The 27,518-nt window shown below is 43.2% G+C and overlaps 1 protein-coding gene across 5 annotated transcripts in view; it reads left to right on the top strand.

Moving 5' to 3' along the window:
• The window catches only part of NAV2 (neuron navigator 2), a 380,173-nt gene that overhangs the window by 160,298 nt on the left and 192,357 nt on the right, over positions 1-27,518 (top strand). For 2 of the 5 annotated variants that reach the window (XM_009098721.4, XM_018923749.3), the window contains exon 1: positions 8,794-9,066. The exons of the other annotated variants lie outside the window; for them this stretch is intronic. In XM_009098721.4, the coding sequence (XP_009096969.2) occupies positions 8,809-9,066 (258 nt within the window). In that variant the 5' untranslated portion in view covers positions 8,794-8,808. Of the gene's footprint in view, positions 1-8,793; positions 9,067-27,518 lie in introns of those variants that run through there. 5 annotated transcript variants of the gene reach the window in all.

The following is a 27,518-nucleotide window of genomic DNA, read 5'->3' on the forward strand; positions in this document are numbered from 1 at the left end:
CTCAGGTGGGCAGGAAGCCTGTTACCTGAAAAAAAATTAAAATTGATTAAATGTTGAAATATCAAAGCTGTTTAAGGCAACCAACGTGTCACTAATCATTGCAGTGGGAACCTCCTTTGATTTGGTAGGAAAAAAAATATTAGGACAGCATTCATGAGTAGGTTTTTATGTCAGTTTTGGGTGGTGGATATTAAAAATGCTTGAAAAAAATTAATGTTAGAACAGCACAGGAGGGTTAGTTATCAGTTTGCTAATGGGAGAACAAAGGAAATACAAGGAAATTCGAGAAGGGAAGCTTGATCCTGCCATGCATGAGGCTGCACAGTGGCCCTGCAGCATTTTAAATTTGATTATTTTGTGCTAGGTTAACAGAGAGGTTAAAAAATAACTGTTTCCTGTACATTTCCTTGCAGAGTGATTATTTAAGCTTTCTGGTTTAAAACTGAGTGTGATATTGGGCAGGTGCAAGTCAACCTCTCCCTCAAACGGACATGTGGTTTTCAAAAATAAAATGAATGATTACCTTTTGCTTTCCCCGCCCCCCAGTTTATGGGTTAGGTAATCCTCATCAAATTCCCTTGCTAGATCATCACAGTGGGAATGGAGGCTGGTTTTGAGGATGCTGACTCTCAAGAATGGTCATGGCTCTTGGGTTGATGGTTGACATATGTCTGTGCCTGAAGAAATTTCCCTGAACTTTTTGATTTAAGAATTTCAGTGGAACCATTACCCCAAAATTTAGCTTAGTGTAGGGTGTGCTTTTATTTTCCATAAACATCAACTCAGGACAAATCTTTCTTTAAAGGAGCTGTGGAGGTAGGCAGCATTCATTTCAGGGCACTATGTTAGGCACTTCCTGTGTCTCCTTTGATACCACCACTGTGAACAATCTAGGTTTGTAGATTATTTTTTTCTGGTAACATGCTCAGAAATAGCTGGAGTTCATATTATTGCAATTAGTGCCATTCTGTGGTGCATTGCAGATGACTTCCAGCACAGAACTGCTGCTGAACGGTTGCCCTGTGGAAATGCTCCCTTTTTTTTTTTTTTGGATTCTAGGGAAGAGAGGCTTGGGTTGTGAAGTGTACTTTTCAAAAACTGGAAGTATAGGATGATAATCATCATTCCCTGAAATCAGCTGTCAGTAGGTGAGCACCACAAGCACTTATTCCATGGCTCCAGAGCTGCACGGTGCAGCCCCAGCTGAACTGGATGCTGGGGTTAATAGGAAAGAGGATTTTTTTACTAGAAATGGGCAGGGAATTCGTACTGAGGGGAATGGAGATAATGTGAGTGTGTGATTGGATTGGATCGTTCTGTAAAGAAGATTTTGATAAATACTTCGAATTTGGAAAGCAAATTGTGATGTTGGCTGTAGGGAAACTACATTGATTTAGGGCAAGTGAAAATCTGGTCCTAGCCACTTAGTTTGAGTAGTGAAACTCTGCTCTTTACAAAATAGCTGAAGTTGCTTAATGATAATCTGGCCAATTTGTATTTGTTCAGAACTGCTGATGTGGGAGAGGCTGATGGCAGCTGAGGGTGGGTTGGAATGCTTAAGCAGATCCAGTTGTAAAAAGGCTTTGAAATACAGCCTTTTCTTCCGATCTGCTTCTCAGATGGTTTCTGCCTTTAGGCTCTGACAACTCTTCCAGATGATGGAGCAGGTTCATTTGAAATGTGCCAGCAAGGTTACAGAAGGTGACTACCTGATGATGTGAGGTTGTTAGCTTGTAAGTGGTGGCTATTTTTAACACTCCACTTCTCAAGAGGGCAAGAGAGAACAGCAGCAGAGGGAAGAGAGCATTTTTTTAGGTCCTTTTGTTTATATTTCATCTTAATGTGATGGTTCTTAACGTCAAGAGTAGCTTGTGGTATTTCTAGCATCATCATCATCATCATCACCTTTCTTCTGTGATATGCTCATTAGTCACAGATGTTTGCTTTTCCAAACACACCAAGCCATATGCAATGTCAAGTCAGGTATAAAATAATATAGGAGCTAGTGCCATTAACCTTGTGGAAACAAAGGACACATGAATAGATTAAGAATGCCCAGGTGCACATCTCTGTCGGGAAGACGTGATCTGCAAGTCTCCTTCCAAAACAGTACTGCAATATTTATTCCAGGTGCTGTGGGTGGCATGGAGAGATGATGTCCATTGTTACAGACACAGAGATGTGCAAGTCGAGGTGAGCTATGGGCTGGCCTGACAGAGCTCCTCTGTTAGGATCATAAAGATTATTCAAGTGTATATGCTTTACACTGTGGTCACTGCTGTGACCATGGCACAGACAAGCAGTAAGCATTTACATCTTACACCACCACAGAAAGCATTAATTCAAGTAAGCTCTTGCATTCCTCATCCCTTTCAGTCCTGTTCCTGATGAGTTTAGGTCTCAGGAATGAACTTTACGTGCAAAGTCAGAGAGATGGACCTTTTCAAAGCCCATCCCAGAACCCCTATCAGTGAATGTCTCAAGACAGCAGGGCCCAGTTTTTATTAGATTGTGGGAAAGTGATATGGCTACAAATCCAAAAGCAATGGGAGCGTAATGAATTCAAAGCTGTGAGTTTGCATTTGCTGTGACAGTAGAAACGTATGAAGCTGTTGAGTGCAGCACTACTCCAAGCTTGTGATACAAAACCATGCAGCACTCTGGTACAGAAATGGGATTAAATGTGAGCATTGTTCAGAAGATGCTAATTTTAAATGCTGCCGTTTTCTGTCACTGTGCGAGAGCATTTCCTTGTATCACTGGTGTGGCCAGTGAAATTTCCTGTGTGTTTTCTGAAAATGAGTGGAACACATGTTCTTGACCAGGTAGAACTTGGCTTGTATATTTTAAAAAATTTTACACCATTATAAAATGAAGTGGAATTAAACCCAGTGTGAATCAGAAGCATGTCAGGGGATTACAAGTGGAATTTTAGATCAGAATTAGTGTAATGCAGACAAGATTTCTGTCAAAAGAACTGGGAACAGAACCAAGGTTTCCTCCTCTTCTCACTGCTCTATATAAAGAACTCACATGTACAGATTATAATTGCTGTGGTGAGAGGATGCCAAATTATATAATGCTTCTATCCACATTCCTCCTTCTAATCTCTACTGTTCCCCATGGGGGAGCACAACAAAAAATTATGGGGTTGACACCTTTACTCCTCTACACCCTTATGGGTTCTTTCATAGAATGGTAATGTGAACGTACAGATGGGATCAGCCTTTTCCATATTTGATACTGATGAGGAACAAAAGATGGATGTGAACGTGCAAAATGCCTGCAGTACCAAAAATAGATCCATATTTATTCCTGTCATAACTTCACTTAAGTTGATGGAGCTGTGCCAAGGCTGAACATGCCCACAGTCTCTGCAACAGCCCCCGGCAGCAGTGAAGCTTGAGGAGAATGGCTTGGAGGGAACAATTCAACCCTCTGACTCTGTGTGGTGACATTTTAGGGATATTCAGCTGGAAATTATTTTTCTGGGAGATTGCAGATCCATCCTTAATGCCTTAAAGCTGAGGATGGAGTTGATCAAGGTGTTTTCAAGCCTTGAGTTCAGTTCCATCAGCAGTTCTGAATCACCAGACCAGCTAATGAGGTGTTCTAATTGATAGCATAATTCTACATGGTTTTTCCATTTAGGCTAATGTAACATTTGGCTTTGTTGAGGATGAATATTAACCACAAGTTGAAAGGAAGGTCTGATTCTCTGATCTTTTCCAATATTTCATCAAGCTTTTAATTTTATTTGTGATACCCACATACAATTCATACAGGCATTTTCTTTCCACTTGGGTATATAGACCTGTTTTGTTGTTAATTGATAATGTGGAGGCAGCTTCAGTGGTTTCACTGTTCCAGAAGCATTCATCTCATTCATAAAAACGATCATCTGTTCAAGAGCAGTCAACTCTGGGCTTTTGTTCTCTTTACTGGCTTTATTTTGGGCAATGTGCTGACTTGCCTACAAGCTCTTGAACTACAGGCCATTCAAATAGTTTCCTCTGGTGTGTTAAGTTCTTGAGTTCACATGAGCCTGCTCACTAAAATTTTGAGAGTATTAAGCCAGTTCTCAACACCAGAGTCTTGGCACTTGAGCTGACACTCCATGGTGCTGAGCAGTCACAGCTTGAGTCCAAAGCAGTGATACTTTCTGAGCTTCAAAATCATCTGTGTAAGCCAAATCAGTAGGGTTTATTGTGGTTTTGTTGTATTGGGGTTTTTTTCCTAACAGGGAACTGCTTGTTTCTAGCATTTTTCCTTCCATATTTCCCCATTTGGGGAGTGGGTGGGTGCTCCCTTGACTACAGGCAGATTAGGAGGGGATGTTGTGGTTATTCAGGCAAAGATACTCGTCAGACTTAAAGCTGCAAGGGAATTTCTCCTAGTCAGAGGCTTCACCTACATTTCTGGGAAGGAATGAGGCTCTTGCTTTTTGTTTAGATAATTTCCCTCCTTTTTTAAGGTTGCTTACTCCTACCTTAGACACAGAAATTTGGGTGATTCAAAAGAGGGAAGGGAAAACTGGTTGGGCTTTTTAAAGAAGATAAGAGACAGGTTCCCAGATCCCTTTGACTCTCTAAGAGGAGTAGTTTCTTTTAAAAATGCTAGCCTTAAAACTAGATACAAATTAATTTATTAGGCAACAACAACAACAAAAACAAACCAAACCCAAAGCAAAACCAAAACCGCAGACAACCCAAAAACTTGTCAATTCCAAAGACAGACCAAAATTGATGTTGCCAGTCTTTGCAGATAGAGCCTGTAATGTGATATAATTTATGATCTCATGTGACTACTCTGCCACTGGATACAGCATTTCAGTGCCATTGTGCTGTGATGTTTAGATATGTAAAGCAAAATATGTATAACATGAAAACTCCCCCAGGTTTTAGATGACAAAGGATTATTAGATGCAAACTGAATCCACGAGAGAAGCAGTAATTCTAGGTCACTCTTCAAATGTGTTATCAGGAATTCACATAAAGCTTTGATAAGAATATGTCCACTGATTTGGCAAAATATCTGTCAGGATCATAGACTGAGTGTATTCAGAAGAAATCATATTCAGTATGTTGGACTGCATGCTGAGAAATCAGTAAAACTCCTCTGAGTGTCCAGAGGAACTGTGGAGTATTTAATCCACCATCATCAAAGGATCAGATTCCATAACTGTTAAGGGAGCAATGAAATGAATCCTTTTCTTTTGGTCAAATTAACTTTGTGGCTGGTTTGGTATCCCATACCCTAGCCAGCTTTCCAAGACAAAAACAGAACAACAAAAACTGGCAAGTTGGGTGCAGCAGGGATTGGTGGCCTGAACCTCATAAAACGTGTAAGTGAAGAACAGAACGTAAAGCTGTCACTTAGATCTTCTAATAGCTTTTAAACCTTACTGTATTTTATTACAGATCTAAAATGAGCCTGGTTTTCAGGCCTGGATCTTTTTCAAGATGTTCTTACTGGAGCCCAACCTTCTCTAAGCCAGCAGGGCTGAGTTCTCAGCATGGAACGATGGAAATGGTGTTGGAGCATTTGACACATTTCTGCTCCAAGGACTACCAGTCCTCTCAGATGGTAAATTTACATTCTTTATCGACTTGAAGGGTTTTGAAATGTTCTATATAGCTGTGTTAAAGCTGACATTGAGGACAGTTATAGCAGAACATTAGAAGATTTGTCTTGGTGGGATCTCAGTGAGATGGATGATGAGGGATGTATTCTTTCCCATTTGAAATTGGTGGATAAAGAGATTGAGGTGGAAGCAGTTACTTAAAAAACCAGCTACCATAAAATTTACCCTGTTGTAGTTACTACAAAACAGCCTGCAGAAGTGGTACATGTGAAAGCAGATGTGCTGAAAAATCCCACCAACAGCCAAGACTGAACATGTGAGCTTTACGTGGGAACCTGAATTACATTTTGCATTGCAGTGTTGAGGAAGAATAGTACTTGATAATAAGTGGAGCACAATTTCTGACTTTAGTTTTTAGTTCTGCCACTTGGCCACTGTGTAACCTTGGGTAAGTCATTGAGGATGACATCTGCAGAAGGATCCAGCAATGCTATCTTTCATCCTGGAGACACCTACAATACAATCCAAGAAATGCCTCTTTTTTCTGTCTGAAAGGTTCCCAGATCTCAAAACCTGAGGTTTGCACATTTAAAATTCCGTGAAAAGACTGAGTGTTAAATAGACAAGTCCCAGCTCCCCTTGCCATGAATGATTGAGTCTCCCTTCCCCAAGCACTGCTTGCAGCCTGGTGGGGCAGGGGCAGTGGGGCTGGGCTTCCTCTGTCCTGCTGAGCCGCTTCACCCAGTGTGTATTTCAAACATTTCAAGCGTAGGTTCATTGCTTCTCTGGATGCCCCATCCCTGCAAGTGTTCGAGGCTGGGTTGGATGGGGCTTTGAGCAACCTGGACTAATGGAAGGTGTCCCTGCCCATGGCAGGGGATTGGAACTTCCAGTCTTTAAGATCCCTTCCAACCCAAATCACTCTCTTCTTGCTGGGATCACTCTTGTCCTTGCCACCCAGGCAGTGGCTTAGGGGTTCAGTACTTGGGGCGTGGATGAGGTGGGAATAAGGAGCTGAAGGAAGCTGCTGCTGGGGAAATAAAGCCATTAACTGGAACTGTGATGAAGATTTGATTGAAATGCCCCTTTTGCTTCCATATCACATGTTGGTTTTGTGCATATTATTCTGAGACACCCTCCTATAATCACAGAATTGTTAAGGTTGGAAAAGACCTCCAAGACCATCAAATCCAGCTGTTAACCCAGCACTGCTATATTACCACTAAACCATGTGCCCAAGTGCCATATCCACATGTTTTGTGACTGCTTCCCTGAGCAGCCTGTTCCAGTGCCTGACAATCCTTTCAGTGAAGAAATTTTCTCTAATATCCCATCTGAACCTACCCTGGCACAACTTGAGGCCATTTCCTCTCCTCCTGTCACTTGAGGCTGGGGAGCAGAGCCTGACTCCCACCTGACTACAGTCTCCTCACAGTGAGTTGTAGAGAGCCAGAGGGTCCCACCTGAGCATCCTTCTCTCCAGGCTGAGCCCTCCCAGCTCTCTCAGCTGCTTCTCATCAGACTTGTGCTCCATTCCCAGCTTCATTCCCTTCTCTGGAATCACTCTAGCCCCTCCATGTCTTTCTTGTAGTGAGGGATCAGTCACAGCCTTAACTGGGCACTGTGGCACTGTGTGTCCTGGTGCTGAGCCCCCCATGCAGTCTGAAAGGCATCGCTTGGTGCCTTGATTTGCACAGGGATCATCAATCTGCCCCGGGCCGGGCTGGTGCAGATGTGCAGCAAGGGGAATATGTGCAGCTCTGAAATGTGTCAGGATGAACAGGAACGCGGGATCCAGGGCTTGTAACGGATCCTGGCATCGGCCGAGCAGCGTGAGGAGGAACCTGCGACACTGAAAGCCTCCCCAAAGCCAAGAGTTGCTATAATAGGGCCGGATTACTCACTGTGCTTATTCAAATTCCTGTTGATGCTGGCAGCGGCAGTTTTTCCCGAACAGCCACGAACAATAAGTCACCTCCAGGTGTTTTGATTTAAATTTTTTTTTTTTCAAATTTCAAAAACAAACCGGTCCCCGGCTGGCTCCGTGCCGCGCCCCCGGAGCATCCCTCCAGAGCATCCATCTATCCATCCCTCCAGACCCCTCCGCCCGCCGCGGGAGCCGAGACCACTCCTCCCCCTGCGGAGAGAGGGTGCGATTTCTTGGTTTTTTATTTTTTTGTTCCTGCCGGGAGCGGGCAGGGCCAATCCCGGGCCCGCCCTGCCCGCTCCGCTCGGTGCCGGGCAGCCGCCGCCTCCCTCCCTCCCTCCCTCCCGCCCGGCTGGTCCCGGCCCCCCCGGGATGCGCCGAGCAGCGCCGGGCGGGAGCCCGCTCCACTGCGGGAGGGACCATGAGCTGCCGGCTGCTTTCCCTTCCCTCTCGCTGCTGAATCGCTTTCATTTTTAATCCCTTTTTTCCTCCCCATTTCCCCCCCCCCCCCCCCCACCCCCAGGTTTTTATGCTCAGCACTGGGGGAGGCGGGAAATTTTGTGGCCACTGACATATTTTGATTTAAAAATCGCTGTCAGTGGACGTTTCTCTTTCTGCTCCGGCATCGTTGTCCTGTTCACAGCTATTTAGGCTTAAGAAGCTTGATTCTCTAAGGCTTGTATCCAAGGGCATCAGTCATTAACACACTGAGCTACATCTGCTTCTTGGCTAAGACTGAAGAAGGACATCTTAAGCTGGAAATCCTGCTCGCTCACTCTCTAGTGCTTACGGAAGGGGAAGCATATGCAGCAGCAGGTTCCTTTTTTTTTTTTTTTTTTTTTTTTCCCAAAGGCTGCCTCACTTTGGAGATGCAGTGACAAGATAATGGAGTGAAAGTCTCTCGTTTCCAGGCAAGAAAATTGCAGGAGTCAGATAGAGAAAGGAAAGAAGCAAGTTACATAGCAGAAATAGGAAAGAGGACAGTGGTAAGGAACTGAAAATAAAATTAGAGAAAACAGGTGGAAGGCTGGCATAAAGCTGGGAGATATTTTAGACTGAAAGTGGTGTGTTTTTTCTTCTTTTTTTTCTTTTTTCCTTTTTCTTTTTTTTTTAAAGTTTTTTTTTAATTGGTTTTATTGTTGATTTTAAATTCTAAGCTGATCTTGGAGATCTCTGCAGTAACCAGTCTGCTTTAGAGCAGAACAGCTTCCCCAACGTGTCATTTTCTCTCTCCCTGCCTGCTGTCTCTGCTGTTGCTGCTGCTGACAGAAACGTGTTAGGAAAGCAGAAAGAGAAAATGCCAGCCATCCTGGTAGCCTCCAAAATGAAATCGGGACTACCTAAACCCGTCCACAGCGCTGCTCCAATCCTGCATGTCCCAACAGCCAGGACCATCCCACAGCCCTGTTACCTGAAGTTTGGGAACAAGGTGGAGGTGACGAAGCCATTGTATTCCAGCCAGATTCCTCTCAAATCTTCCATCGGACAAGAAAACGCGGGAGATGGGCTCCCAGCGAGGAAGAGTAGCTCGGTAGAAAATGGATTTGACACACAGGTTAGCAGGCACCAAATGCTGGAGAGGTGTATGCGAGAATTTATTTCTGTGTTGAGCGTGCAGCAGGTTTTCTGGGGTAAATAGCATGGAATTGCAGGGAAGGGATGTGCATGTGTGTGTGTGTGTGCCAACATCTGTCTGCAGTGGTGGGATGAAAACATGTAAAATATTCCACGCAGTGGCATGTGTAGTTCTGCCAGCATGATGGAGCTGATGGTGGGGTGCTCAGGGATGGGGCTGCGTGTGCTGCTTGCCTGTGCTGCCTTCTCCATCTCCTCTGCTTGAACTCGGGGGGGTTTACAGCAGGGAGATGATAGAGATGTTGTTTGTGGGGTGTGTTCTTTGTGTGCTTTCCGTAGGTGCTAAGTGTAAGGGCTGGCTCGTGTGCCTGGGCTGGGGGAGGATTGCTGGTTGTCACGAATGTGTTTTGTGTTCGGTCATGTACCGTACCAGAGCACGAGTTGTGTGAACGTTCTGTGTGTGTAGCTGTGTGGGGAGCGAATGGGAGGCAGTGCTCGGTGCTGGATTACAGTATGCATGTCATTCAGTGCAGCTAAATTAAACAGATTATGTAGGAAATGAACACTTAAGTGGAATTGCCTGTATCATGCTATGTGTGCATGACATCATAGATGCAGCACATCATCAATATACACATTTTAGGTTTCCCTTTAGTCTGTGTCAGCCTTCTAATGCATTTTTATATGTGCTGCTTGCTGTATAGGGAGGAGAGATTCCCGTTGGTCAGCGGGTTTAATTTCTGCGGGCAGGGTGAGGTTGTCGGTGTGGCTGGGGCTGCCCTGCACTGCCGTGCCCTGGTGAGCTTCGCAGCAGCATGGGCACAGCGTGTGTGTGACTGTGCTAGGGAGGGAGCAGAGCAGATGGGCTGCTGCAGAAGCACAATTGATTGCCGTGCTCCAGAGATGGCTGTACAGCCCTGGGATGGATTTTGGCAGCAGCCATATACATTACACGCTGCTTCTGCCAATATCTGAGCCTGGTGGAAGGTGATACCATTATGCCGAGAGAGGGAAATGATGACAGGGACTCACCTGTTTTTTTCCTTCTTTGAGGAATAATGCTCATCCCTACCACCTAGATTCTGAAATCTGTGGCCTGGTAACCCTATTCCCTTCAGACAAGTGTGATGGGGCGTGTTTGACCGCATGCCCTGATTTCAGGATATGCTGCACTTTCCTTGCTGGTAGACAGGGTGACGTATTGTGCTGCTCAGGCCAGACAGATATGACTGGAGCAGTTCCTGAGGGACTGAGAGAAGGAAGAGGAGACAGCCAAGCATGGATGCAGGGTAGTGGCAGCAGACAAACCAACCTCTGCTTCACGTCTTGCCCTTACAAGATAATCAAGTGCTCTCTCACTTGCGCCCGAGTCTGTCCTTGTGCTTATGCAACGTCAGCAAAATCTCATTATCTGCTGCCCTTTCTCTCACATGTGCCATGGTTTCTGCATGGAAATCTATAATGCTGAAAAAGTGGTTGTTATTTAGAAATACTTTCTCATCTTGTAAGAGATTATGCTCACAGAGATCTGCCAGTGGGAGCTGTTTGCAGCACACTATGGTGGTTTTAACCCTTACAAGGATGTGGAACAAACCCCATTTTTCTGTAGCCTGACGATGAAAGGGTCTTGATGCTAACTTGTTATATTTGAACAGGGGAAGATTTTGGCTAAGGAAATGTCAGATAATTTTACATTTTTAATTTCTTCAGCAGCAGGAGAAATTTTAAGCTTTGCATTCTCAGTAATCTCCTCTGGCTGGCAGTCTGAGCAGATGACCAGCACCTTTTAAGGTGTGAACCAGTGAGGCTTTTCCTGCTATTATCTTGAAAAAACACAGTCATTTTTTTGTTGTTCAGCAGTTTTGTTGATCCTTTGAGCTTTGATCCTTCTGCCCACAAAAGCATGCGGGGTTTTGCCATTCAAGGTGGTCATTTGGAATGGCAGTCTATATCCAGAGGGAGATTTTTCCAGATGTGTTGTGTCAAGGGCACTGTTCATTCCTTTTCCTGCTGTTCCTCCCTGCTAAGGGAGGAGGAGCAGGATGGATGGACAGCTGCCAGCTGATAGGTCAGCAGCTGAAGCTTTTATCTTGGAAGACCTTCAGCTACATTCAGGTTCAGGAGTGTTTTCTGATAATAACCCTGGTAAGGTTTAGACTTGAACATTGCACCAGGTCTGAATAGCTTGAGAATCTGAGGGTGATCACTTTGCTTCTCTGGGTGGTTTACCTGAAGCACCAATGTGACCCTCACCATTTTATTGGGCAGGCACCTGGCATCACCTGTGAAGGATGGAAGTGACATTCTTACAGTAGAATTTATAGTTTAGATCCAGCAGCTGGACCATTGCCCAGTGTTTTGGCTCCTGTCCTCTGTAGATCTTGCTCCCTCTGCAGAATTTTCAGCCCACAAGAAAGGACATCCTCCTGTGTGGGTGGAGGGAGAATGAGAGAGATTGTGTCATTTGGACTAAATCTCTTGGTTCTGGGAGTATTTCAGGGAGTTGTTCTTAGTCCCATTGAAATGGGTCCTTTTTGCATAATACAAAATTTAGTGGCTTATTGGACTGATTATTCTGTAGAAGAGGCTGTGTCTAGTACATAGTCCAGAAGCCAGCTTACCATGTTCTCATGCTGGGTTAGCATGTTTCAAGCCACTTACACACCACTGCAAAACTTCATGAGCTGTTTTGGTACCAGGTGGTACCTTTCTAGAACCTGATTCTTCAGAGAACATGAGCACTGCAGGTGGTATTCATTAAAGCACCAATATTTTTAAAAAACTGCTGAAATTCAAGATGTCAAATGTGGCATCAGTGAAAACTTCTAAATGTTTTGCTGATTTTGTTCCTCTTGACATGATTTAATGTGTGTTAGCTGGATTTTATGTAACTGGAAGTTTTGTGCCTTAAGGCTTTATAAGGGCAGTGTGGTTTTTAAAATGCTGTGCAATTTATAAAAAGCAACACTTCAGAGTATTTCAGGGGTACTTTCCAAAGAAAGGTCTGAGAGTTTAGCATCAAGCCCAGTGTAAATGCTAGTCGGAAATCTTAGGTTGATGAATCATGGCAGTATCATTCCTATTTTACTGTTACTGATATACACACTCTATTTTTCCATATTAAATCCCCTGTGTTGTGCACAACAGTATCTGACTGTTGCACTGGTTCTTATTTTGTCTAATTTGAAAACACCGCCAATAAATTGTACTGCCCATATTTAGGGAGAATTGTTTTGGAAATATTTAACTTTGTTACCAGAGAAACTTCTGTCGAGCAGATAGCAAGATTCTCATCTCTCATCTACAGAATGGTATTTCTCAGTGATTCTGAGAAAGTCAGATGCATTTGGCTACTAAATTTGTGTTAGTTATTTAAGAAAGAAATCATTGCCAGTCCATGGTTGTGGTGTAATTGTTCATGCAGATGCAAGAAGGAAGATGCCATTGTGAATGTCACTGAAGGAGATCAGGGATTTAATTATTGTGTTTGTTGCTGCTACGTTGTATTCTCCAAATTCTTGTATTTCTTTCTCCAGAGAACCTAAAAAATAATCTCTGTTTGTACTTTCAGTAACTGAAGCAGCATCAAAGGCACCAGGACCTTGCTAAATTGGTCCCACCTTGCACTAAAACGCTCCCAAGTTAAGAGAATCTGTTTAACCTGGGTTTAAAGTATGTGTGTTCTGCAATTACCTGGAATTGTGCTTTGTTTGGCTGGGAGGGGAGGGCCTAGGAAATGGTATTTCTTTGTAAACTTCTTCGCAATATTCATTTGCTGAAAACTCTCCTGGTGGACATGACAAGCAGGTGCTCACAGAGTGTGATGTTCTCCCTCACTTTTCTCTTTCACTACATTAGTCAAAGCCTAGGATTTCTACAACTCTTGCAACTCCTTGTGCTGTCTACAGAACTCTTTTTAGTTTCCCTAGACCCTTTTTAAAAAAATAATTCAGTTTAAAACTGGTTAGATATTGTCTGAAATCAAGCTACCTCGCTCAGCTACATTTTTTTTTCATATTGCTTTCCCAGTTTGTGAAGATCTTGTTGAGTTTGGCAGCCTGGATCTGGGGTGGTCTAGATCTGGGATCTTCTAGATGTCCCTATTTTCTAGTCTTACACTAGGTTTTTTTTACCTAGTGATTCTTTCCTAATTTTTCAAGACCATCTACACCTGGGGTGTGCTCCAAAAGCTTTTGCCACACCTGTTGAGGTTAAAAACATCTGGTTTTTGCTTCATTGCCCATTGTGTAGCCCAAGTAATGACAAGGGTATGGAAGCTGTGTTACAACTCCCTGATCCAGATGGAGTGGACAGCCATTCCCAGGCTGCTGGCACACTGCTGGCACCTTCCAGGGAGCTCAGTCAGCTGTGCACTGCTCTCAAACTAATTCACTGAACAGGTTCCTCCAGTGTTTTTCCACACTTCAAATTTAGGCTCACATCAGATGTTTGATGAGCCACGTGTGACCCATGATCTGTGAGCTCTCGGTTTCTCTTCTCTGCCTCACTCCCCTTGTGCCCATGCCATTAACAATCCAAATGAAGCCACACAGTTCAGATATTAGTAATTATTTTTCTGTATTTTAATTATCTTTAACTGGAGCTGTTTAAACCTCAGTAGCACTGTCTTGCCAATGTTAAGCTTCATAGACAGAAGGATTAATGGAGCATATTGCAGAGAAATGATGCCTTCCCTTCTCACATTAGCCATTTTTGTGTGTGATGCTGGGTTTCACAGTTCTCCTACCAAACCAGCTTGCAGAAGGGATAGGGATTGAGCAAATCTGTATCTGGACCCAATTTAAAGTCAGATGAACATCAACTGGTTTCAGTGCCATTGCATGAGCTGCCTCAGTCGTGTGAAATTTGGTCTCGCTAAGACTGCTGAGCTAATTATAAATGGAATAATGAGAAATATGGTCAATCACACTGATAACTTTCACATAAAAGATTGCTTTTTGCAGTTGGAAGAAATCAAATGGAGTCACGTTTAGGATATGAACAAAGGATAGACTTCACTGAAGTTGGGAGAATCTAAGGAAAACTATAGATTCAGACTATCAAAATACATAAGCACAAAATAAATTTGAAATTGGTGCTAATGAGCTTGTTGATATGATTATAGTTATGTACCTAAGTACATTCTTACAAAAAAGCCTGTGCTGGATATTTATGATGTTTTTTTGTTGTTGTTGTTTTTTGTTTTTTACGCACTGTAAGCAATTTGAGGCTACTGAGTAGCCAAATTCTTCTTCTATTTATGACTGCTGTGGGTTTGATATATTTCTAGATACATACTGAAAAATATTTAATTGCTGGGGGGGCAGGGAAGGATTTGCTCTAGATGAAATGTTCTCAGATAGAAAACGAGATAACAATTCCAAAGTTGTTTTATTGTGGTTATTAACATGGATTTTTCAGTGATTTGTCTTTTCATATAAAGAGCTACCTTTTCTGAAGCCTTGCATTTGAACAACAGGTGTAACATTGCACTGTAAGTTCAGGAGGTTCTTTAATCATTGGGTTTTCATTTAGAATATGCAAAGTAACCCTTTGCATAAAGTAACTTTGTTCAAAGTTCCATTTGGTTTTTTATCATATTGGAAAATGGTTTTTTTCCCCCGTCTCACTTGTGACAGTCTATCTATCTATCTATCTGGCTTGAAAATTGGAATATGCTTAACATAAAGCACCTCAGAGGTAGGGATATTGTTCTTATTTTTTGGAGAACATTTGTGAAGTGGATGGCTAAGGCACAAAGAAATGTAGCCAAGGTCAGTCTGCAGCTCTATAGAAAATTACTAGCTAGTCCCTTGATACTAGATTATCTTTCTCCTTGGCTGCTACTTGTTAACAGCTCAAAATGCTCATGCATATGGTGTCCATGTGTTCTCCTTCTGTCCTTGAAACTGTTAGTTTACTCCTTTAAGTTGAATTTCTTAAGTGAACACTCTTACTTTTTTGTCCCTGCTTTAGCAAGTGATTTTTATCACCTTCTGCTGTGACACTTGATGCATGGTGACACCAAGCAGAAAGAGGTACAAACATATTGGTAGAGGAGAACAACAGATACTGCTTTTGAAATCTGCTGGCGCTGAACCTGAGCTGTAGTTCTCAAAAAGAAAAAAAAAAATCTCCTTATAAGGAAATCTGATAAACAAATAATTAAGGTGGTGCTTAAATCAATAATTATTTTGCTTGAACTTTACAAGTTTGCAACAAGATAAATATTGTAAGTGCTGTTTAAGAAGATATATTTGTGAATTAAGCAGTAGCTGGGCCTTTAATGAAAAGATGTGTGTTCTGCTTTTGGCCTTTTTTCCCATTTATGTTTTTGCTTCTTGAAGCTTTGGAGCTAAATCTTCCACTTTTTATTTTGGTATAAATCAAGAGCTGATCTGAAAATTTTAACCCATTCATCTATTCTTTTTTCTTTGCAGCAAATTGTAAAATCTCATTCTCCTGAGAAATTCACCTGGCTAAAAATACCCTGCTTTAATATTATTTTAGAAACATCTATATTTGAAGTATATAAATGGTTAGCTATGATGTGTATTATTAGACATGAACTGTTGGTACATTTTGTAACAGGAAGTTACTGGTTTTCCATTCACCAAGAACTGGAATTCAGTCAAACACTTGGCACTTAGTTGTATGCCTCTAATTTTATCTGTAAATTGTTTTTTCTGAAATAGTTTGTGGAAACAGTCTCAGTTTCTTCAGTTTTGCAAAGGCATGGAAATAATTGCTAAAACTTAAAATAAATAAACCACCTATTAAAATAAATGAGAAAACAGGTCACTTCTTATTTTACAACAGGCTGAGATCTGAAGTTTTATTCTGATTCCACCTTTTTTTTTTTTGCCTGTTGAAAGTATTTTTAGTTGTGTTATCCTTGGATTATTTTTCATTTTAATTTTGTGTTATTTCAGAATTGGAAGCAGTGTGTGGGAAAACAATGCCTGAAAGGGAAAAATATCCAAATTCTGTATTTGAAAAAAGCACTTTTACCAGGACTTTTTCCCCGTGTGTGTTGAGCTTTGGACTGTCGCATCGTCATATTTTGGCAGTGTCTTATTTACTTGAATTTTTTAGCTTGTGTTCATCCCTTGTCTTGGATGTTTCCTTAAGTCCTTTTCCTTGCGTGGATTTTTTTTTTGTCTCTATGGTAGTGGCTATAAGTTGCCATATCCTCTCTTTCACAGTGGGAAGTGTCTTTATTTTACCTGTCCTGTCACTGATCTTGGTCCATTTCTTCTGTCTTGTCCTTTGTGTAGTGACAGCCATGGTATAATCCAAAAGTGCCTTGGCTTTGCTGTGAAGCCTCTTGGAGAAACCCAGAGTTGTTTGTCTCACCTGCTGAAGAAAGCGAGCTAGTCATGTGTATCCAGGCTCTCTCGTGAAGCATATAATCCATAAATAAATAGAAACCCTAAAGCAGCCCTTGACAGGCTGACTTGATCTCTGGCTGCAGCAGTAGCTCTTCTCAGTACTGGGGTCTTGTTGGCTTGGTTACACTTTCTCCAAACCAAAGGACTGACCCGAGTTCCCTGATCATTTGCATGTTCTCCCTCATCTCCCAAATTACCTTGTAGGGGCTGACAAGGCCTTTTGGCCAAAGGAACTGGATTTCTCAGAGTTGTTTAGGAAGAACATCCTCTGGAACAGCTGTCTAAGGACACCCATGCTTTGCTCTTGGGAGAAGTGGGAGAGGTGTGTGACAGGCTGGAATTGTAATTTGATGTATTTTTTGTCTCATGGAGTGACATTCTCAGTCGTGAAGGCTGTTGTAGTAATAGCTTTTTGTTTCACACAACAAGGGGATCTTCCCTGGTAGGATTGCTTGTCTTCTGGAAATGCTGACCAAAAAATATTGCATTGTCTTTTTTCTGCCATCTCTAAGTTCTATATACTTGCCTATTGGCAGAACAAAATGAATACCCTGATGGGATCTCATGTTGCTGATCTAGCTTGTGTGATATTTTATGGTGAATATGGGTGCTAAGACTTTGTTATACTTGCCTATCTTGAAACAGGTATTAAGAAGCAGATCCCTTTTTCTTTAGCCATCTCCACCTGAGCTGTGTCCACTGTTGGAAACTACAGATAGTTTCAGTACTGGCATTTTGATCCACAGTGATCAACATGCAACTTTAATTGCAACTGGTGGAGACAATAATTCATGGATCAGTCTGGCAAGACAAATCTGATTCAGTTTTAAATTATTCTCCATTTGCCAGAGACATATGGATATTTCAGTCTTCAAAACTAATGGAAAAATGTCACGTGTTGTGTCAAGATCAAATGTGCATTGACCATTTGATGTGATAGTTTAGAAGTTAAGCTTTTCTTGCTCAATAACCAGAGGTCAGTCTGCTTCTCAGGACTGCCACATGTATTCCAGACTTGTCTGAGGCTTAACTGGGATGGATTATTTTGGGAAGGAGTATTTTTGGCATCACTGCATCTTACTCCTCTGGGATGGGCTCTGGTCCTCTGTGGTAATGTGCCAGATGGGCACTGCCAAAGAAAGCTGGCAAAAAGGTGCCAGGTCCTCTAGTGTGGAGCTGGAAAGGGGAGGCACCAGCATCCTGTTCATCTCTTGGAGCATCTCCAGGGGAATTGTAATGAATTTGCTTTATTTCACTGAATCGAACCTCTTTCTGCTTTTCAAGAGGAAGAGCAGTGGTTGCCTAGGATCCTGTTTCCAAGCAGTCAGATAGCAACTTTCCACACTGCAGCAATGTAGATTTTCCTTTCCTGCCTGTAAGATGCCTTTTGGAGGGTTTGGACCATGTGGACTGATGGGTGGTGCAACCACCAAGACTGCAGTATGGTGTGGTGGGATGTCATGCCTGTGGGTCACTACCACTGGTGGGTTGGTTTATCAGGTTGGATAGCAAGGCAGTTTACCTTATTTTTAACACAAAAATGAATTCCACCTTTCCCTTGCTGAGCAGGTAGACAAGGAACATAATATATACAATAATAGCTTTTAAAAAGTCAGTGGAGCTCCTAGACTTCTTAACAGCAGATCCTTCACTCTCCTTTCACCGTTTCAGCTTTGTGCTGAAATTTAATCTCTTGGCCACAACAGTGTGAACTAAGGAGGATTTAGCCCACTTTATTGTCTCCTGAGTACTCTCAGATTCAGCAGAAGAGGGGTTTGTGTTGGATAAACACAGATGAAAAACTGAAGTTCCCTTCACAGTCCACTGGTCCACTGGTGTTGGACATGATGGAGGGGACTGATGCCACCCTTGGCTGCTGTGTCAGCATTTCTGAGCCAATGACCTGTCAGATCCTCTCAGTGTTCATTGTGCAGCATCAGGCAAAGAGAAATTTGAAATTTCAATGTTCCACTGGCAAATAGTTGAATTTTAAATAATTTTTTCAGTGGTTCTTAGTAATGTATATAAATGAATTTTCAGCAAATTAAAGCCTCAGGCTTTCTGTGCACGTGGACACGTTTTGGTCATGCAGACATAACCTGTGGTGGAAGGAGGCTCTTATAAACCATCTTGTGAATAGCTGCAGCATCACTCAGTGCCACTGCCTGCCCTGCCTCCTCCTCTCCTGACAGCAGCTGAAATGGCAGGGTTTGCTTTAGCCTGCACTTTGCATCATTTACAGCAGTGCTGCTAAATGCTGGGCTGAAATGGATGGGAGCTCAGCTAATTTGCATGATTTCAAATGCCAGCTCGGTTTAATGTAGAGCAGCTGGTATATACTTAACTCCTTCAGGAGAAAACTTAATACCAATAGATCGCATTATCCAGGGCTATGCTACACACATTTATTTCTTTATCTACCCCTTCTCCTCCCTGCCTCCCAGAACCTTTGTAAAGATCTTTTTGTGCCTGCCTGGCAAAGGGCTCTGCTCAGTGCTGATATTTCTGTGTCTCTCAGAGTTCACAAAGCAATTGGTCTCACCGTGTGACAAATACTTGTAACTCCTGAGCATCCACTTACACACTGACCTTAGCAGGCAGGACTCTAAATTAAGATGTGTCATGGTGAAGGGTGGTGAGATTAGTTGGAAGAGGGACAGGTGTAGAGGCCTGGATTATGTGGATTACTGCATACTCAATTTCTTAGGGTTAAATTTCAAGGTTGAAAATGGCTAATTCCACAATTATGGAATTAGGATATGCTGTGCTGCTCCTCTGGGTGCTGTGCTGGCAGCCAGAGTCAACTTGTGAGGGAAGGAGGAGTTGGAGGATCAAAAAATTCTTTTGCTCTCCTGAAATAATTAGCATAACCTCAGTGAGAGGATGGAGGGAGCATAATCTTTTAATACCAACCTTTCTCAAAATTGACCTTGTCACAGGCAGAGATTCAGCCTCTCTCAGAGAGACAGATGTGTGGTAGAGTCACTTTTACTGCATCAGAAATGCTGGCACAGTATCTCATCCTCAGCCAAAATTCTCTTTGCCTTTCCCTGGGTGATCAGCCTCTTATGCCAACGACTCTGAACGTGCCTTTGGATGAGCTGTGGGATATTGATGGATTTTTCGGAATCAGGGCTTCCTCCAGGAGAGTTCTCTTCCTCTGGAAATTTTTTATTGTCAACCTCGAGCTGAGTTTTCTCTTGAATCAACAGTTTCAAATGGTCACTTTTAAAGACCCTGCTCAGTTTTAAGTGCAAGCCATTAAGCTGGAGATAAAAATGTGTGTTAGGTTCCTTTGACAGGGGTAAGTCCTTAATGGCTGCATCTCAAATTTGAGCGTTTCAATTATCCTTTACAAACCTTTGGGGTAGACAATACTGTGTAGTTACTTGGTTGATATCAGCGCTGTGTTTGGTGGATGGGACAGGAAAGTCATGGGGTGCAGGAGGTAGGACAAGTCATCCCTAATGAAAACCGATTACTGTATTTTTTTGTTGTGAAAGGGAAACCTTTAAGAAGATGATGACCTCCCATAATCTTCTTCCATGAATGCAGGAAAGATAAAATGTCTTTGGTGATGAAATATTTAATTCTTTCATCTTCTGTTGTCCCTGTGTAAGACCATTAGCATGCCTGCATGCTGAGGAAGATTATAGCCCTGCATTATATAGGCAAATTATTTATGTTGTAGAGTTTGTATATCACAACTAGGTTGGACATCTGGATGTTCTTGATATGTAATATGCAAATAAATTCAGCCATCTGAGAAAAAGCTTTTACTCTTGCAAGCTGAAAATACAGTTAAGCAACATGTATCCATCTTTTAAATAGACAGAAACCATTTTGTGAGACAGTTCAGAAGGTTCCTTTCTAGCTGAGGTAAAGCAGTGTGTTTTAATAATTGGTTGTCAGGCACCAGGTCAAAACTTGGAACAAAAGAGGCTATTTGTGTTTATCAAGTCTGACTCCAGGTTTCTGGAACAAGAACAAATTAGCCAGCTTTTCATTTATGCTGTGTGAGAGAGCTGTCTGGGAGTTTGTAAATCCTCACCAACCGTGTCACTTGGGTGTCTCAAGAATTATTTGTTTTCTTTTTATAGCTAAGGGATAAGTTTAGTTATTTTAATGCTTTTCCATTGGTTAATACAAACTTTTCAGGGATCCAAGCTTGACCTGTAATTCTTATTATTTTTCATTCCTTGCTATTTTCCACCACAGATATTTTTATTTTGCTGTTTTTAGGACTTTTCCAGCTGATGGGAAGGTTAGGAAAGTCAGTTCCAGCAGACTGGACATGCCGTGAAACAGCTTGAGGAAATGATAAGACTAGTTTCTATTGCACCCTCATTTTGAGCTGCCTTTCTGCCAGGAGGGGTTTCAGTCCTAAAGGGCAGGGAGGATGCAGGGTGAGCCTGTGAGCCACAGGCCATCAGCATCATTGTCACCTCCCTGCTGCCTGCTGCAGTTTGTCACCGGCAGCTCCCTTATCTCACAGCTGTTCTGCAGAGATAAATCCATTGTAATTCCAAGCAGCTCAGGTAAAGTGATACCTGGAGACACGGATTACCTTAAATAGCTAACTGTGGGACTTTTAAACCTTCATGCGTGTGTGATCTGTTATTTTCTTATTGATCTTTCTTCTTAAGGTAATGCTTGAATCAAAGCAAGAGATACTCGATTTTAAGTCCTTTTCAGTAATAATTTATAGATTTTAAAAAAACTTGCGAAAATAGAAATCACATTGTTAGAAGGTTCTCAGCTATAAACAGATATCATTACTCTTGGCTGTGCCTTCTGAAAACAGCAGTTCATCCTTTATTGCTGGAAATAATTTGAAGAGAAGATGAGAATCGAAGAGCTGCTAGCACTATTTCAAACTATAATGAGGAATTTGTGGGCTCTGGGTTTCCATCTGCACTCCACTTCTATGCCATCTGCCCATGAGGAAAAAATCATCAGCTGAGAAAATAAGAGGACGTCCTGCATTTAGGCATCCACAGAACCACCAGTTACACGTGAAACCTTGTGAGATTTGTAATGGAACCTGAGCCTGTGATGGTACTGCTCCGAAAAGGAAAAGAAGAATGTAAAAAAAGGCCGCTGAGATTTTGTAGGATGAAAAAAGGAGATTTTAAGCCTCATGAAATGCATGATTGACCATGTTAGTAGAACTGAGGAATCTGCAGAGTGTTGATTTGTAGTATGTAAAATAGCTGAGAACTATCTGTGAAAGCTGAGATTATGCTAATTTATGCAGTCCACATTGCTACTGCTGTTTAAAAATAGCTTCTTTTCCAGAGATCTAGAGCTACTGCAGGTTGGCTTTGCATTTAGCTCTGCAAATTTCAACACAGAACAAAGCCTGACTTAGGTGGTCTTTTTATCACAGAATCACAGAATTGTTAAGGTTGGAAGGAACCTTTGAAGATCATCGAGTCCAACTCCTCTGCCAAGGCAGAGAGCAGATTACACCTGAACAGATCACCTAGAGCAGGTTACACCTGAGTGTGTCCAGGTGGATTTGGAATATTTCCAGAGGGGAACACTGCATGACCTCCCTGGGCAGCCTGTTCCACAGAATAACAGAAGATGCTGAGTTGGAAGGGACCCAAAAGGATCATCAAGTCCAACTCCCAGCCCTGCACAGCACCATTCCCAGGAATCACACCAGGTGCCTGAGAGTGTTTTCCAGGTGCTTCTTGAGCAGTGCCAGGCTTGGTGCTCTGACCACTTCTCTGGGGAGCCTGTTCCAGTGCCCAGCCACCCTCTGGGTGAAGAGCCTTTTCCATACCTAACCCAAACCTCCCTGACCCAGCTTCAGGCCATTCCCTCAGCTCCTGTCACCTGTGCAGAGCAGGGATCAGTGCCACCCTCCTCTTCCCCTCAGAGGGAAGCTGTGGACTGGGATGAGGTTTCCCCTCAGTCTCCTCTTCTCCAGGCTGGACAGACCCAGGGCCCTCAGCCTCTGCTCACAGAGCTTCCCCTCAAGGTCTTTCACAACCCTGGTGGCCTCCTCTGGACACTCTCTGACACCTTCAGGTCTTTTTTACCTTGTGGTGCCCAAAACTGCCCCAGCACTCGAGCTGAGGCTGCTCCAGCTCGGAGCAGAGCAGGACAATCCCTGCCTTGCCTGGCTGGCAATGCTGTCCCTGATGTCCCCAGGACAGGGCTGGCCCTGTTTGCTGTCCCTGATGTCCCCAGGACAGGGCTGGCCCTCCTGGCTGTCCCTGATGTCCCCAGGACAGGGCTGGCCCTGTTTGCTGTCCCTGATGTCCCCAGGACAGGGCTGGCCCTCCTGGCTGTCCCTGATGTCCCCAGGACAGGGCTGGCCCTGTTTGCTGTCCCTGATGTCCCCAGGACAGGGCTGGCCCTCCTGGCTGTGCCCAATGTCCCCAGGACAGGGCTGGCCCTGTTTGCTGTCCCTGATGTCCCCAGGACAGGGCTGGCCCTGTTGGCTGTCCCTGATGTCCCCAGGACAGGGCTGGCCCTCCTGGCTGCTGGCCCATGCTCACCTGGCATTATCAGGTCCCCAGGTCCCTTTCTATGGCACCACTTCCCAGTGTGTCATTCCCAGTCTCTCTGGGCACCCAGGACTGCACAGCCAAGGGCAGAATCCGGCTCTCTCCCTCGTGGAGCTCCATGGGGTTGGTGACTGCCCCGTCCTCTGCTCTGTCCAGATCTCCCCTCGGGGCCTCCCTGCGGCTCCTTCCAGGTTTGTACCACTGCAAACTCACTGAGTGTTCCTTTCAGTCCTGCACCCAAGTCATTGCTGATGTTGAAGAGCTCAGGCCCAAGATGGGGCCCTGCAGAGCCCCACTGGTGACAGTCTGGTGCCACCCCATCCATGGCCACCCTTTGCACCCAGCCCTGAGCCAGCTGCTCACCCACCACGTGATGCTTTTGTCCAGAGGGTCACTCTGAGAGGCACCGTGGAAAGCTTTACTGAAATCCCAAAAGATTGCATCACCTGCCTTCCCTTGATCAAGCCCGTGGGTTACCCTGTCATAAAAGGAAGTCAGGTGTGATGGGCAGGAGTCTCCCTCGGGAAGCTCCAGCCAGGCTCTCTGCAGTGCTGGCTGCTGTTCCCCTCTTTGTGGGGCTCTGGTTCCACCACACTGCTCTGCTTCCACTGAAGAGGCTGAAAGGGAAATGTTGCCCCCGTGGCTCAGGAATGGCACGCAAGTATCAGTGGATGCTGTGAACAGCTGCAGAGTTGGGCCTGAGGCTGAATGCTCGGAAGAATGAAATCAAATTAAAGTGTGTTTTGGGTTTTTCGGTATCTGGTTTTGTTTTGCAGTGCTCCACACCCGTTGCTCAGATGTGTGGTGCCTTGGGGTACCTTGGAGGGGTGTTTGGCTCATCTCCTGCCACTCTGCCTGGGTCATTGTTTTGGGTGCTTATGGGATGTAAGGAACAAAAAGATGGGGAGGAGGAACCTCCATGCACTAGTTGAGGTTAAAACCAATTCTCAGGTTGTCATTTGAACTACATTTCCAATGAGTGTGGGTGAAAATGAGAAATAAGAAATGTATTGCAGCTGGAGGCAGTGGCTAATTTCATATTCTGATTTAGTGTTTCAAGTTCTGAAGGAGCTAAAATGAATGTTGCAGTTCAACTCATAATTTAGCTTTATGAATAGAAAGGCAGACAATACTGGAACTGAAATTAAAGATCAAAGCAATTTGGGACAAAAAGTCCTAGTGTGTAACTTGCATTTGAGCAGGTGTTCCTTTGATAAGAAAATGCTGTGGGTTTTGACTACCGGAATATAAATCCATCCTAAGCATGAACAAACTCCATTTTAGAAGTCTACAGTAATGGGTGGAAGCCAAGAGAATGTAATTCCCTTTCCTCTTTTTTCTTCTACCACCTTCAGTCACATTTCCTTTTTCAGTGCAGGGATGAGACTTTTGATTAAAAAGCTCTTTTCAAAGAAAGTCATAGTAGAGAACAGTGGTTACAGTGCAAATTATTCCAGGTTCTCCATTAGGGTCATAAGAAATAGTTTTTGACTTAGGTCAGTGGGTGAATCCTTGCAGGCCAGAAGTATGGCTGTTAGGGAGGGAATGCTGATCTCTGGGGCTAGAGCTGGAAGTTCCTGGTGGTCTGAGGTCATTGAGCACTTAGAACTGTAAGTCTGAAAAGCAGGTGTAGATCAGTTACTCATTTTTGCTTACCTTGTTGTAACTCCAGAAAGGATACTGGTGAGGTCAGATCAGAGGTGTAACTTTATACATGAGTTTACCTAGGATTATGTTTTTCCTACAGGTCCATTAAAAAAAACCCCCACAGATCTGTTTACTAGACTGTTGAGAAGTTTAGAAACTGTAGTCCTGGGGTACTGAATGAAGCCAGATTGGTCTTTGATTTACAACATCATCATTCAGTGGAGTTGATGTCTGCAACTTGTGTTTACAATGGCAATAAATTTCCATGCACCAAGCCACCTCTGCCTCTTGCTTGAACTTAAGATGACTGGTAAAGCAAGACCATACAATCCTAACTCACTTATATAAAGAACTTGCTGAAATCTGAAAAATAGAAACCACTTTTTGGATCTAACTTTCTGTTCAAATGCAAGCCTGGTGTACTTCTGTCATTTCCAGGTTATTAAAAAGTGTTTTTCTTTCTCCTGCTTTTCCATATATCATGTGGTTTGGGACATGTATGCAGTGTTTGCACAGGGAATGAGTGGAGTCTTGCATGCTGTTCTCTCTTCGAGCCAAAATACATCGGGGGGGTGTCAGTTTGCAGAAATCAAGTGAATGTGATGGATATCTGAAGGAGGCAGCTACACCTTTAGCACAAGAACAGCAGGATTTGCCAGATTGGAAGTGTCAGTCATGGGTTCCTGGGAGCTGCTTAGGCTGGACCCAGTCTTTGGACTAGCTCATGAAGCAGGAGTAGGTGTCCTTTTTATTATAGATGCTCAGTCTGACGCTGAGTTTAGGTTATAAAAAGCTCGGCGTTGGGCTGAGTGAAAGGGAGAAGGGGAATCAAGCAGCTGGGGCTGGTGGTGTGCTGTGGGATGGGTTAGCTGGGCTGCTAATGCCACCTGGCGGTGCTGGACAGAACCAAAGCACACCTCATTTTCCTTTGCTTTCCCGGATGAGGTGTATGGGATTAAGTATCCATTGGGTGTGGATTAAATTTATTACGGATGTGCTTTTATTATAGATAATTCTTTCAATGTCGGAAAAAAAATCCGCAGTATTTTATGACTGTCATTTATTTCGGGAATAGATGATGTTGTAAAAAAATACATAATTGAGCCTTTCTTTGGGCATCATCACATTCTGAATTGCCAGACACCGGTATTGTGTGGCTGGGAACTCATACAATATCACTGATGAATTCAGAGTCTGCCTTTTCTGGTACAAAACTGGAACAGGAGGTGACATGGTGTTCTCCCAGCCTCAGAGTGTCTTCAGCAGGGACACACTGTGACCTGGTGGCATCTGGGTGCAGAGCTAATGAACATCTCTGAATTGCTGCAGCAGGGTCCAGTCACTGCATTACCAGGGCAAATTTGATTACCATAAGTGATTAGTGTCTTATCTTGCTGCAATTAGTGGATCATTATCAAATGATGACTTTTTGCACATAATGTGACTTAATTGTCCTTTCATTACAAAGAGTTTTATTGCAATCCTTTTAGCAGGGGAATACAGATTAAGTTGTAGTTACCAAGAAAAAAAGCAGATCACTGTTCAGGCCCTCCTGTTCAGTGACAAAGCCACATTCTGTAGCTTAATCTGTAGATTTTCTGTCTCTAGAAAGCATGTGCATCTGCTGGAGCATTTCAGAGCTTTATGGTGTTTTTCAGAGGAGAGCTGGCATAGGTTATTTGCTGTGAATCTTGCAGGCAGAACCATGGAGCTAAGATCAGCTTTGTCACATACGGAAATTTGATCTGTGGTAGGGGTTTGACCTAAAAGTCTCCTTCCCTCTGTTGTAGCTGCCTTGAACGGTGCCACAAACCTCTCTATTTTGATGTAAAAGATGTAAATCCATTAAAGTCACAAGTGTTTGCTTGGAATTATGGCTGAAAAAAATCTCCATTGCATTGTCAGGTCTGGAAGTTTTCCCTGGAAGTGTTCAAGGCCAGGTTGGATGGGGCTTTAAGCAACCTGGCCTAGTGGAAATTGTCACTGCCCATGGCAGAGGTGTTGGAACTCGATGGTCCAATCCAAACCATGATCCTTCATAACGAAAGAAAAATCATTTTAATGGAGGAAAAAATATTTCTGAAGCAGCTACACTGTCCTTATAGCTATCATCTTTGGATTTCCAGTTTATATGGTAGTGTGAGCCAATTTAACAGGACCTGAAATACAACTAAATGGTGCCCTTATGTGCAAAGTCCCTTCCCCCATGAATATCAAGTGCTAATTTCACTTGGCTCTTTCAAGCCACATTCACATTGTATTTTTGGCTGCAGGAGAACCATTCTGACTGCAAAGTGTAGTTGTTTTGTGACTTGCTGTTCTTTATTGTTATTAAGGCTTATTAAATTTCTAGGCTTATTAGCAGTAATCATAATTTTGCCTAGAAGCAGTTAAACCAGCAGGAAGCAGAACAATTTTTGTCAGTCACTTGTTAACAATTTCAGCTATTAATATTCCTTGAAATGGAAGCCAGTTCTTATTTCTCATGTGTGATGGTTAGTTTGTTTTTTCTTTCTTTCTAGTTCATATGTGCTTAATCCTCACAGTATTTGGAAAATGAACTGGATCACAGTGGCACAAATGCTGCTAACAGTGATCCCTGGTTGTAATGTGCAGTGAAAAGGAAATATATTGAATTTGAGGTGTGGGTTTTTGGGGTTGTTTTTTTTTTTTTTTTGCAAAGACTTTGTAATTGAACATTTAGAGTCTCTTCTGTGGTTCTGCCAGCACACCAGAAGGTCTTTAAAGATCATTGTTCTTCCCAGTCCTCTGGTGGACACCTTATTGGTCTCCTTCATCCAAGGTTCTGCTCCCCCTGGAAGCAGCAGGTAAAAGGTGGTGACATGAAGGTGGTTGCTGGAGCTGGTTCAGGA

The sequence above is a fragment of the Serinus canaria genome, chromosome 5, assembly GCF_022539315.1.
Source record: "Serinus canaria isolate serCan28SL12 chromosome 5, serCan2020, whole genome shotgun sequence".
In the NCBI taxonomy this organism is placed as follows: domain Eukaryota; kingdom Metazoa; phylum Chordata; class Aves; order Passeriformes; family Fringillidae; genus Serinus; species Serinus canaria.